The sequence below is a fragment of the Delphinapterus leucas genome, chromosome 6 (genome assembly GCF_059928025.1).
Source record: "Delphinapterus leucas isolate spDelLeu-1000000601 "Yukka" chromosome 6, BTC_Dleu_Yukka2, whole genome shotgun sequence".
NCBI classification, from domain to species: Eukaryota; Metazoa; Chordata; class Mammalia; order Artiodactyla; family Monodontidae; genus Delphinapterus; species Delphinapterus leucas.
Genome location: NC_143134.1, coordinates 14,530,857 through 14,544,562, shown reverse-complemented (window position 1 = coordinate 14,544,562; position 13,706 = coordinate 14,530,857). Strand labels below are relative to the sequence as shown.

The 13,706-nt window shown below is 39.2% G+C and overlaps 1 protein-coding gene across 2 annotated transcripts in view; it reads left to right on the top strand.

The window, feature by feature from the left end:
* The first annotated feature begins 899 nt into the window (after positions 1–899).
* Positions 900–13,706, top strand: part of HPGD (15-hydroxyprostaglandin dehydrogenase) — a 29,417-nt gene continuing 16,610 nt past the window's right edge. Inside the window, exons 1-5 of one of the 2 annotated variants that reach the window (XM_022594902.3) lie at positions 900–1,172; positions 1,802–1,989; positions 2,260–2,383; positions 5,528–5,634; positions 13,447–13,543. In XM_022594902.3, coding sequence (XP_022450610.2) covers positions 1,897–1,989; positions 2,260–2,383; positions 5,528–5,634; positions 13,447–13,543 — 421 coding nt within the window. In that variant the 5' untranslated portion in view covers positions 900–1,172; positions 1,802–1,896. Of the gene's footprint in view, positions 1,289–1,801; positions 1,990–2,259; positions 2,384–5,527; positions 5,635–13,446; positions 13,544–13,706 lie in introns of both variants that reach the window. The other variant, XM_089912732.1, reaches the window with a different exon arrangement.

Genomic DNA, 13,706 nt, shown 5'->3' with positions numbered 1-13,706 from the left:
AGAAGCGACTTGCCCAAGATCCCACAGCTGGGCAGGAGCAGAGAGACAAGACCCGAACCAGCTTTGTGTGAATCCACAGCCAATGCTCTTCCAGTTCACCCACCCACCCCCGTACTGCTTCCTGTTTCCGGTTTTGCTCTCAGTGACTGGCAGCCTTTTAAGCTGAATCCATCCCCTTCCTTTCTTAAAAGAATAACTTATTGGCTTACTAATCTTTCCAACTACTGTCCAATCTACTGCTTTCCATATCATGTTGGTCTGGAGCCTCTGCAATATTCATTTTCTCATCAGACATTTTTTTCCTTAAATTTCAGCCATTTGGTTTCTGTGCCATCTAAATTTACTGACGTTGACTACTGTCTGGAAAAATTCAAAGTATTTCTTCATCCTTCCTTCCCTGCACTTATCAGAGTACTTTGTGTTAGTAACAACTCCTTTATTCTTGAAGCTCCTTTCCCCATATGTGCTGCAACACTTTGCTTTCCCAACATGTCCCTGGGTCACTCCAGAGGCTCCTTCTCTGGCTCTTAAGGTGTTCTTTCTTGATAAAGAAAAACAGTTCCTTTTCTCCTTCTATGTTCTGTGCGTGCCCCTAGAGGTGTTGGGTTTTCTTTGGTTTCCTATGTTTGTTTGAATCCTCTGCTGTTCTCTTTCAACGTGAAGACTTGTTTCAGTGATTTACTGACAACATACGTTTCACACAACCTCCCCAAACATTCCTGCCCTGTCAGTCACCTCGTCTGCCGGTGACGAAGAAGTACACAAAGGATTCATTCTGCTGTGTAAGCTTTCTGCCTGACCCCCACCTCCCCAGGTGCTTAAATTTCTTTGATCATGAAAATAAATGCCAAGCAGGTATTAAGCTTACAGAATTAGAATTGAAGCCTGCAGGTGAGAGAGAGAGAAAGACAGACAGACAGACTAGGTCAGCTGCATATTCCCGGCTGAATGCATCTCAGTTCACAGCTCAAGCTCAAGTTCCTGGAGGACCAGGAACCTCTGTCCCATACTTAACTCAGAGCCTCCAGAGCTAGTATGACTCAACCAGCAAGCATACCATTGAACCAGCACGCCACCAGGCTGACAGCGAGTCTGGGAGTCCCGTGCAGTCAGTGATGACAATTCTTGCTGGGCACTCTCAGGATGACCCAGGATTGATACTGATCTGAAACGTAAGTGCCAATAAGACTCCTATTTCCAAGATTCAAGAGTTCCAGCCTTGAAATGATAGGATCCAGGGGTTTCTGTTTCGAGCACAGTGCACCTTTCATCTCCAATATCTATACAGGTTTGTCCAAAACACAATTAAGAAAGAAAAACAAAAAACCCACAACGGTGTTCGTGACCTCTGCTCCCTCCATCCCCACCCCAATGTCCAGGAGATGGGAATTCAGACAAAAACTTAGACAAAAAAGCAACATCCCTAAAATTGTGCTTTACTGTTTGCTGGGTTTGTTTGTGGTTTTTTTTCCCGGTTTTATTTTTCTTTGGGGTGGGGGGGTGGGGGAGGAGAGGGGAGGACCTGGGCGCAGAGGAGGAATCCAGGCTCTCAAGCCTCTCCTCCACCCTTCTTTTGTGGGGTGGTCTTCAGCGCACTGAAGGGAACACTTCTTGGGGAGCACCCTTTCTGCTTGGTGCCTCCCACCGCCAGTCAGGCAGCCACAGGCAGAGGGGAGGCTCTGATCTGGGCTTGGCTGCGAGTCAGGAACACAAAGATCGCGGAGCCGGAGCGCTCAGGGCCAGGTGACACAATCGTGGGTGCCCGGCGCTGCTTGACAGCTTCATCCCCGCCCACTGGCAGGAGAACGCGGACGGGCAGCACGCGAGCGCGCAGGGTCCTTAAAAGCCGCAGCCGCGCGGAGACGCCGAGCTCGCCCACCGCGCGCAGGCGGCGACATGCACGTGAACGGCAAAGTGGCGCTGGTGACCGGCGCAGCCCAGGGCATCGGCCGAGCCTCCGCCGAGGCGCTGCTGCTCAAGGGCGCCAAGGTAAGCGAGGCAGGGCGCACGGCGCGAACCTCGTCGGCCCGGGGCCCCGGGGCATGGGGGCAGCGACCGAGGCTGAGCCCCCGGTGCCCGCCGTGCAGTCTCCAGAGCTGCCCAGGCTGGCGCGCTCGTGCGGACCTCGAACGCTCCGGGAGAGATCCCGAACTGTAAACTGCCCCATCTCAGATCCAAAAGAGGAGCGTCCAGGTCTCTTTATTGTTGGTCTATTTCAAGAGCCGCGCAGGATCTCGATTCCTCTCCTCTTGTCTGTAGGTAGCGCTTGTCGATTGGAATCGTGAAGCAGGTTTAAAGTGTAAAGCTGCCCTGGATGAGCAGTTTGAACCTCAGAAGACTCTCTTCATCCAGTGCGATGTGGCCGATCAGGAACAACTAAGAGGTAAGGGCGGGGAATCCATCCATCCACGCGGAGCGTACCTTGAGTAAGCAGCAACATGAAGGCAACCCCCGGCCAGAGATCCAGCCTGGGGCGGGCGGCCGGCTATCTCCTGGAGAGCAGCTACCTCTGAGCTGCAAGAGATAGCTGGGACTGTTACGTTTCCTCTGACGTCTCAGTAGCCCTAAAAGCTAAGGAGCAAGAAAAGCCAAGCATGCTTGAGAAATCCTTTTATTTTAGTCATCTGGCCGCACAGAATGTAATCAAGATTCCTTGGTGTATTCCAAGACGGTGCTGCTACAGTAATTATTAAATGATTGAACTTGCAGATGGAACTGGGAAAGACAAAGTAGGCTAGGCAAGTATGGCAAACAACTTCTCCCAGAAAGCTGGAAGACAGAGTCCAATGACAATCAAATGTGGCAGTGTTTCTCTTTGGAACGTACTAGAATGAAAGGTCAAGGGTTGTCATCACAGACGTACTGGATACTTTTAACCACATGCTCTCTCTGGTGTTTCCCCTATGAAATGATATTTTAAAAACAATAGTAGCTGTACTGTAGTCTTAGAATTGCAGAAGAAAAGTTTCTACCAGACTTTCCTCAATGCTTTCCTGTTTCCGTCTACTCACTTAAAATAGACCAATCTGGTTGTGAAATATCAGGGACCGAATTGGTGTAGACAATTAACAGATTTGGTCATATAGAAACCCAATAGATCTATATGAAAAACATACATATTTTTCTGGGGGAAAATGGGAAAATAAAATATTTGTATTTCACAAAGTGTTTTTGAAAGACTAAGTAAATTATTAGGCACGTCTTTAGTCAAGGGACCAAAAATATCTTCATAAAAGTCACTCTGGTACTTCTGTTCTTAACGTGGATGTGTGTTTTTTCGAAAATGTTGGGCTGTTCTGTGAGAGAGTGAAAGTGGAGCTATATGTTAGAAGGAAACCAACTGCTGTTCAGGGAAACTGTTTTAAAGGAAATTATATAATTAAAATCCGAAAATGTTATAAAGACCTATAACATGGATTACGAGCATGAGTAGAAGAGACCTGTAAACATAGTGCTAGTTGCTAGAGGATAAAGTTTTGCTGATTGCACAGGATAGTTTTCATCAGGGATAAAGTCATGTCCAACATGAATTAAAGTCCAACAGCCGTGCTGATGGAATAGGGAACAGATTCCCTATAGATCAGCTGAAAGCTATTTCTGTCTGAATTTATGTAGTTTCACACGTGACATTTAACCTTAATTGTTTTGCTTCCCAGTATTTAAAATTAGTACCTTGACTGTAAACACATTCCTTAAGGATAAGTGATTGTGAAGGAGGAAACCAGACACATAATGAGTGACCGGCAGAAGGCATGTTGGTCGTGAGAAATCCACATGTTGTCTGGACATCAGCGTTTATTTGCAGTTTAGGAAAACATGGCATTGGCTCTTCCAGTGTCAGGATTTAATGCTCCCTACAACTTTTAAAACTGCTTAGACATGTGGCCAAAGAGACTTCATTGAAATCATAAAAATACAGAGGTGAAAAAGTTCTTGGAGATGACTTACAGATGAAAAATGCAACCTGAAGAGTTTAGGCAAATTACAAAGAGTACCACAGCATATAAATGTCAGCAAGAGTTACTAATAGACTGTAAGTTGCTTGAGCCCAAAATTCAGTGGTGTGTTATAAAGAAGAATACACCGATGTATAATTTGGTGTGTTATACATCAGTAAGGGCAGACAGAGTATAAGGAATACAGCGGACACCGAAAGAGGAAAGAAAAGTAAAGAAGCAAGCAGACGTCCATATTTGACAACCTAATTTCCTGTAAGGTGGATGTGGAGTTCTGAAGAGTAGAATATATTTAAGATGAAATGCAAAATTTAACAATAATAATATTCCTTAGATCTTTTCTACTGGAGGACCCTTTCTGGAATCAATTTGAGATCTTAAGAAGCATTTTAAAGATTCTTTGAAAAAATGAACAGTTTTTATATATTTTGTTGTTTTCCATTCCAGTACAGTAAAAGGTACTGTAAAGGGTACATATTAGAAAGTCTTGGCAATATTTTTGGCAGCTAACTTGCATAGTAATTTATCCATTTGGCAAATTAGTCCATGCCGTCTTCAATATGTCTGGTGGTTGTTAATAATTCTTTAATTTTATTTCAATCAGTATAAAGTTTGTGCGGATCTATTTTTTTCAAGGAACTCATATGTTGGACCCAAGACCCGAGAACACATTTCTATCATTTGGAAGAATAACCACAATTGTTATCTATAGTTTTGAGTAATAGAACTAGAACCAGTGGTAAAAGGCCCAGGGAAACAATAGAACTATGTAAAAGGCTACTTTGAGAAATAATGTTTCTCAATACCAAGGGGTAAAGCCTAATTTTAACTGGTCAAGGAGGGTTGGCAAGGACTGGAAATGTGGTTGGACATTGTAATGAGGGACCTTCAAACCTCAGAATCTATGCAGACTTGACCTTAGTTGAACACAGTTGTTATACAAACTTGCAATACAAAGCTGTCAAAATAGAAAAAGAAAAGGCAAGCATCGAAGTTACAATAATCAAATAAAATCATCTGAATGAAAAATAGACTTACTAGGATATCCAGATGCACTGAAATGATCATAATGGATCTGGATACGTAACTGTTTAATATGACACTTTATGAAGAAAATATGGCTTATTTTTAAAGGGATGCTTGTCATAGTCTAAGCCACAGAGCTTCAGTAACTTCTTAGGGACAGAGATGCTGGCTGCCCAGACTGACTTCTAAGAGCTCTTAGCATAGGATGCTCAGTTCTCTAAAATTTACACCACTGATACTGCTTACAGAACTTTAATGTGCATACAAATCACCTGCGGATCTTACTACGGTTAAGATTCCGATTCCATAGGTCTGTGGTGGCCACAGATTCTGCACTTCTAGCAGGTTCCCAGGTAATACTGATTGATGCTGCTGGCTCACAAACCACACTTGAGAAGCAAGGCAGGAAGTCACCGTCTACGAGTATAACTTTCACGAGAAGCGTGGATGAATTAAAACCTCACTTCAGGGCACAGACTGTCATAAATGTGTCTGTGCAAAATAAGAACGTATCTATGATGTCTTTTTTCTTTTTTTCTTATTAGGTACTTTTAGGAAAGTTGTAGACCACTTTGGAAAACTGGACATTTTGGTGAATAATGCTGGAGTGAATAATGAGAAAAACTGGGAAAAAACTCTGCAAATTAATTTGGTAAGCCGTCTTAGCCATGTTCATGGTCTACAATTACTTAACAAAATGTTTTAAAAGGAAAAAAGGGTTTTTTTCATGGAAACAATACAATGACCTACAATGTAGAAAAAGGGAAGTTATAAAAAGCTGGGGAAAAAAGCATTTCCTTTTACAAATAGGAAGACATTTGAGGTTTTCAATTATGAAAATAAATCTGTCTTAAAATATTAAAAGGAGATATCAGAAAGACACATCGTTTACTGTATAACTTAGGAGTTGGCAAACTACGGCCCTCAGGCCAAATGAGCCTGCCACCTGTTTTTGTGACCTGCAAGCTAAAAATGGGCTTTACATGTTTTAACAGTTGAAAAAATAAGAAAAAGAAGAAAAAAAAAGAAATATATGAATATACAAAATTCAAATTTCAGTGTCTATAAAGTTTCATTGGAACTCAGCCAAGGTCGTTTATTTACATGTTATCTCTGGCTACTTTCATGCTACCGTGGTAGAATCGAATAATTGTGACAGAGGCCCTATGATGTGCAATGCCTGAAATGTTTACCATCTGACTCTTTATAGAAAAAAAAGTTTCTAACCCCTGGCTTAATTTATGTACTTAAAAAATAAATCTTAATTCCAGGACTATAACAGACAACAAGGCTAAAGTGACCGTTGGACTCTGTAATTATTAAGATTTTTATCCTGAATGCCGGTGTGTGTGTGTGTGTGTGCATGAGTGTGTGTAATTCCCACAATGTTTGATGATTATTTAGCTCTTCCTTGAATTGTAAACATGTAGAATAAGGAAATAAAATTTGTCTTATTCATTGTATCATAAGCTTGCTGATTATCTTATTTTATAAACAGACTTGACATAAGATATTGGGGTTTAGTAACAAACTTTAGCTGAAGCCAAATATCAGAGCTGGGCGGGGCCTGGGGTCACCCTGTTTTTGGTAAGGTCTTTCTTACTAGTCTCGCAAAGCAGGCACATGTAAAGTACAGAGGGGCAGCTGTGTGTGTATAAATGCACAGGGAGTGGTCCCTACTTCACCACATCCAACTCCTTAAAAACAGGAACCATGTGATGTTTTTCTTTGTTCTTCTCTCAGTAATCAACACAGTATCTTGAAGATAGTGCTTAGTCAATAAATGTTTGACTTGAATTGACATTCTCATGAGTAATGACTTAACTGTAATAACTTGATAGGAGTAATGAGAATTACCCTAACTCACAAGAAAGCTGAATCTGTGAGTACCACTTTGATAAGGTACAAGCTTGACAGATGCCTAAAGTCCTTTGACCCAGAACAAAAGGTACTATTTTAAAGTACAAACACTCTCCTTCTAGTTCTTTCTAAAATTTGTCTCAAGTGTTCCTGGATATCATTATAGTTCAAAATAACTTTAAAACCTATTTGTCAAGTGTCCCTCAAAATCTTTCTGGTGTTGTGTGTGTGTATATGTGTGTGTGTGTGTGTGTGTGTGTTTAGAGACATGACAACTGCTGTTCCTGAGTTAATTCTATGATTTTCTTCTACTTTAGACTAATAATGTAGTGAAATAAAATGAAACATTTTCATACTGTGAACCATACTTACATCTCTTGGCTAAATCTTACTTTGTCATGGTATATCCATGTCTAAGATACCATTGAATTTGCTTAGTTAATACCTAATTTAATTTTATATTTGTGTCTCTCTGTTATAAATGATAAGAGCTTATAATTTTCTTTCTTTTTTTTTTTAAAGAAGATGTTGGGGGTAGGAGTTTATTAATTAATTAATTTTTGCTGTGTTGGGTCTTCGTCTCTGCGCGAGGGCCCTCTCCAGTTGTGGCAAGCGGGGGCCACTCTTCATCGCGGTGTGCGGGCCTCTCACCGCTGCGGCCTCTCTCGCTGCGGAGCACAGGCTCCAGACACGCAGGCTCAGTAGTTGTGGCCCACGGGCCCAGCTGCTCCACGGCACGTGGGATCCCCCCAGACCAGGGCTCGAACCCGTGTCCCCTGCATTGGCAGGCAGACGCTCAACCGCTGCGCCACCAGGGAAGCCCTAATTTTCTTTTCTTAAAATATTTCTATTTGGTTTGGCTGTCAGCTATTCCTTTGCTTACTTCTATCTCCTTGATCTGTCCGTTTCTGAATAGCATAATAGTAGTCATATCTCAAATGACAAATGTCAACTTGCCTACCTCTTTCAGTCATTCTGTCAGTGTGAATTCTACATAAATGGCTGGTGATTATAATTTACTGATCTTTGATTTTTTTAAGTTGTAGCCCCACTTGCAAACTGTGATTTTTGATTTGTTTTATATTTCCAGAAATAATATTGGTACCTTATGTTTTCTTTTGATTCACATTTACCTAGGCGTATCTTTCTCTATTTCTTTATTTTGAAAATGAAAGTAACCTTTTATGTGAATTTTGTGTCTTGCTAACAGTATAATGTGAGATCTTAGTTTTCAAATCACATCTAGAAACAAATGCTTTTTATATTTGTGAATTTAGGTCACTCATATTTATTTTTACTCTTCTATTAGGACTTATTCCTTCCACTTTAGTTCATACTTTATGTTCACTAAATTTTCTTTCTGTTTATGTTCTTTTTCCATTCTTGTCTTAAATTCCATTGGATCACTTTAATTTTCTTCAGCTGGTAAGAAAACCATACGTTTTATACGCAATCTTTGGTGGTTATCCCTGACTTATTATGAACCATACTTCATTACATCCTTTGGTTGCCAGATTTAAAATAATTTTTTTTGGAATATGCAACCAATTGGAAACTGCAGGAATTTTTAAAAACATGTTTTTATAAACTTATGCCCCTCTCCAAAACCACATAAAGTGACAAGACTTCTTTTTTAATCAAGCTATGCTAATGAAAAAGCACAAATCACACAGCAGCTCTCTCCCTAGAACATCACTACTATTTGTAGTTTCATCAGTAAAACTACAGATATTTTATAGATAGAGGTCCCTAGGGTATAAAGTTCCTATATTCAGTGCATTCATAATGGGCACCTACTGTGCCTTTCTTCTGAGAAATCAGCTGTCAGAAAACATGTGCAGTGATTAGAGTTAATATAATGAAACATGAAAATAGTGAAGAGATTGTCTCAGAGGTAATAGGATTCGAATTATCTATCTTCATCCAGCAGACAGGGCATGTTTGCTTTAATATAATAAATATACAGGTGAATAAACACCTGCTCCAATGTGGAAAGTTCCTGCATTATCTGCAAATAGAAAATTCTGCAAGACGGGAATTTTATTCGCCCTGTTTGGTTACAACTCACTCTCCTGGAGCTGGCCTTTATTTTTCTTTGAACTCTGCTGACAAAGGCCACTCCTTAGCTTAACTCCGGGGACTGATGACATTTATTTAATATTACATAAAAAGAACAAGCTATAACCTTTGTTACCCATATATAACTTAAAAACAAATTACTTCCCCTCCTACTTACAACACCCATTGCAAAAGTAGATTAGAGTCTGACCAATCATTATCCTTATAACTTGATTATCTCTGTTAGTATAATGCAAATATTTGTGTGTGGTTTGTATAATATTTTTTTTCAACTCTGCTCTGGATGTAATTTACCTCCTTGTACAATTCCCTGTGTGGTCTTTTGCATATTTTTCCATGTTCTTGTCCATGTCAGAGAGTAACGGCTTAAAGGACCTCACCATGTATCTTTCCCTCTTCTGAAATTTTATACAACATAGTTTATACCATCCTTATAAGGCATGTCAGTTTTTAAATTTTATTAGAATTATTTCTATACATGTATAACTTATGCTACTCTACTGTAAGTTCTCTGAAGGCAGAAAATTGTTGTTTTGCATACACAGATGTTCAATTAAAGTGTATTAGAAAAATAAACTGCTATTCTATGATATTTTGCATACGTGGATATTCATTTTTGTGTTTCAGTACAATGTTTGGATGGTTTCCTAACACATCAGTGTTGCAAACAGTGTACGACAAACAGTATATATGTCCTTCCACTTTTACTCCTTAGCAAATTTGCCCTTTCTTTATTCTTCAGCCAGCAGCTCCCACCGCTCTTCCCACCCAAGAGATACAGTAAACCTCTTCCCAGTCTTTTGTTTCCACTAGGCTCCTCTGTGTGTCAGCCACAGCTGCCTTATTTATAGCTGCTCAGGCTCACAGGGAATGTTCAGGAAAGAATGAGTCTTTGTATAACTCTCAAAGGTTGGTCTGGCCATTGGGCAGAGGTAGACTTAACTCAATATTGATAAGGCCATTTGGTAATGTATTTATTTTACTTTTTGAAGCTTTAATAAACCTAAATAATTCATTCCCACTCAGATGGGACTTCCAACCTAATTTGGACATATGACTAACTTATATTGACGCCTTTAGTATATTCAAATAAAAATTAAACAAAATAGATGGCTATTGTTGGGGATTTTAAAAAAGATTTGTTTCAGACCTGAATTTAAAATTCATGAACTTTTATTTCATGTCTCTGATCTTGAATTTCCCAGTTTGTGAAAGGATGAAGGTAATCCTCTTACCTCTAAGGTTGGTTAAGCGTCAATAAACCATAATTTGTATGAAGCATCCAGTACGGTGCTACTACATAGCAGTCACTCAAAAAATTGCGTTTCTCGTCCAGAGACTAAAAACCTACATTTTCTTCATTCGCACTATCTCATTGCTAAACGAGGTGGGTCCCTCTGCTCTATACTGTCTCTAATGAAGAGTTGAGGAAATGGACAGAAACAGTGTTGTCAAGTGTACTCCTTTTTCTTGGCTCCCAGGGGTGTTGACTACACCTTAAATTAGTAACTACTTTCTGTTACTGCTACTCTGCCATATCTAAAGATCCCATTGAAATGTTATAGTTAGGGAAAGCTTGCTAAATTTTCTAAGTAGCTTCTGCGAGGGGGAAGACAATCATATCTACCCCCTAAATACGCAGAAATTTTAAAAGATTGAACATGGAAGAATAAAAGATGAGAAAAGGTTTCAGGAAAAAAATGATCATCTATATTAGTATCCCTTGAGAACTGGCTGGAGAAAAAAACAAGAAACCTGAAAGGCAGAGTTTCATGATTTAGATGACAGAATCTTTTAAAAAATTGCTTTAATTACAGTGTAGCACAAGAACCATAAATAAACTGAAAGCAACTGCAGACTGGAGGGAAATTAAATAAAGGAAATGACAGATTAGGAAAATTCCGTAGTGGATACACACACACACGCACACGCATACACACAAATGTTATAGAAGCATATATACATATATGTGTGTATAATAGGAAGACATTATGCCTAATAAGAGGAGTTAAACAAGTTCATTTATCCATTTATCTGTATTACCAGAGAATTATTTCCAGGATAGAGGAATTTATGAGAGTGGTTTTAAGTTATAGAATGCTTTAACTTGTTAAAAAAAAAAAAGTATGTTAACATTTGGAATACTATACAATTTCAGTATTACATATAAACATTGTCTCTTCGTAACTAAAAATGTTGAGTAAGCATGTGTTAATTATATCACTTTGTCAATAACTGAATTTTCATTTATCCTGACTAAGTAAAAGTAGACTTTGGATTTTCCTCTTTTTTTGTTTGAGAGTCAAATACAAAATTTTAATACCTTTACAAAATGGACTAAAATAATGCTATAGGTTCCAGGTTTTTTTTGTATCTGTAGCGAGAACATATCTGTAATTTTTGTTTTCTTTTTTTCCCTGGATATTACAATGGCCCAATCTATACAATGTATAAACATTGCCAAAAGGCCACAAATATATTTAGGAAACATTTTTATTCTGTGTTTTTCTAACAATTCCATTAATATATGATCTGGGATATGGAAGAGGTTGTCAAAGTAAAGGAAAAGAGGTGAAAATTTCTTATATGTACAGCTAAAACCTTAGGCTTTGTCTTGCAGGTTTATCCTAAGAAGCCTTTTATTTGAAAAGTTACTCAGTTCTTAACCTGATAATGGATGGCAAGATAATCCTTCGCCTTCTCCATCAAAAACCAGGAAATAAATCTGGCTTTTAAAAAAAATTAAAAACATTCCCAAATTTTCTATCTGGCTGCATCTTGTAGATGTTTTCAAAAGCAGGTGTCAGCAAAGCTGTAAATACCTGAGAATAAAAGCGTAGCGCCAATACACATAAACAGAAATTCTGTTCAGACATGCTGGAGACTTGGGCAGAAACACACAGAATCTAACTGACTTCAGTAATTTCAGCCATCTACATTCTTTTCCTTCTTATATAAGCCATTAATGTTTTGTTTTCCCTTTTTGAAGGGAATCATGTGCAGGTTTTACTCATTCTCCCTAAGCCTACTTAATATCAAACTGATGCATGGCTTAAGTGAATAGAATCTTCAGCTTACTTTTTTTTGTGCTAGAACTACTGTTAGGTAGAGAGGCAACTCTGGATCCTTGTCAAAAAAACTCCAAAAGGACGTTTTAAACTAAAAAGAAGGTAACCACCAATATATACCCTCAGGTTCAGACTCGTTATCTCATTATCTGTTGTATCATTTTCTTTGCAGTGCTATAAAGAATGAGAGACATAGGAATTAAGATGTCAAAAGCAAATTTTCACCTTTCAAAAGTCTGAGTTGGAAGGGAGAGGAGTTCTTAAATCTAAAAGGGAATGCAAGGTTTCAAATACGTTTCATGTCGCAAGTTGATTTTGACAGTGGTTAATTCTTAAATGTTAGGATAAAACCGAAAAGGTGCCTATACCTGGATGTGAGTAGCAAAGCAGAGTAAGCTTTCGAAAGGACAGCTGCAGGAGTGATGAACAAAATTAAGTGATTTCATTACTGAAGACCATATGTCCAAGGAACAGAAATCCCTTTTGCTCAAACTGGGTACAACGGCTATGTGATCTCATACGACACAGAGTTCAGGATGGCTTGACGCTGCAGCTCCCGGATCTCATTCCCGTCTGCCAGCCATCATGGTGGTTTCCTCTTAAAGATGCTATCAATATAACTTCATTGCAGCCATCGCCCCCATATGAAGCAATGAGAAAGGAGTAACGCAATCATTTCTTCCTGGTTTTCTTAAGAGCGATGACAATTTTCTCCGCAGAGTCCTCTTCCATCACCCTCCCCAGCCCAGACTCCACCTCCAGCGGACTGCTTCTCAGGTCTCGCCAGAAATGGTCACATTTGGCTCCTAAACCAGTCACGGGCAAGGGGAATGGGATTTCTGTGATTGAAATAGATTAATCATTGTCTGCACTAAAACAGGGGAGATCACCTTCCTCTGTACTACATGCAGAAGAAGTAGACACGAATGCAAAATAGAAGAAGGAAATCAAAACCGTGTAGGAAATCGAGGGTATCCACTATTACATATTCCAAGATCCAAGAGAGTGAAACAGAGCAGATGGATGTAGAATAGTTGGACAAGAGAACCATGTGCTAATAAGGGTGAATACATTTTGTATCCAGTATTTAGAAAAGAAAAAGAATGTACAGAATTCTTGAAGATGCTGAGGATTAGTGAAAGTAACAAGACACTTGGAATATAACCTTTATCATAAAATCTCAGATCAGGCAACTAAGTGAAGTTTTGCAGAGATGTGATGAGCTCTACAAGTTTAGGCAAATAAAAGAGAATCCAGTCAGTGCGTTTGAAAAAAACACAGCCACTTCAAAACCTTTCATTGATAACATGTGCAGGAGTCTCCCTCGGTGTCTGGGATAGCAATAAAAACTGGGGTGTGTGACCATATGATAAAGTATAATAGCTCTTTATCAGAGCTATACTCTTTAACAGAGTATAATAGCTCTGTTGCTTTTCCCATTTCTGCCCCTGGACTAGGTTTCTGTCATCAGTGGAACCTACCTGGGTTTGGATTACATGAGCAAGCAAAATGGAGGTGAAGGTGGCGTCATTATTAATATGTCCTCTTTAGCAGGTAAGGACAATTATCATGCTAATAATGATTTCTTACTGGTAATTGGGACCACAAAAGTAACTCTTCGAAGTGTATTTATTATCAACTCAGGTTTGAAATTGAAACTTGGTTTCCTTTTTTTTTTTTACTGGTTCTATGGAATTTTCTGTTATATGATATCAGA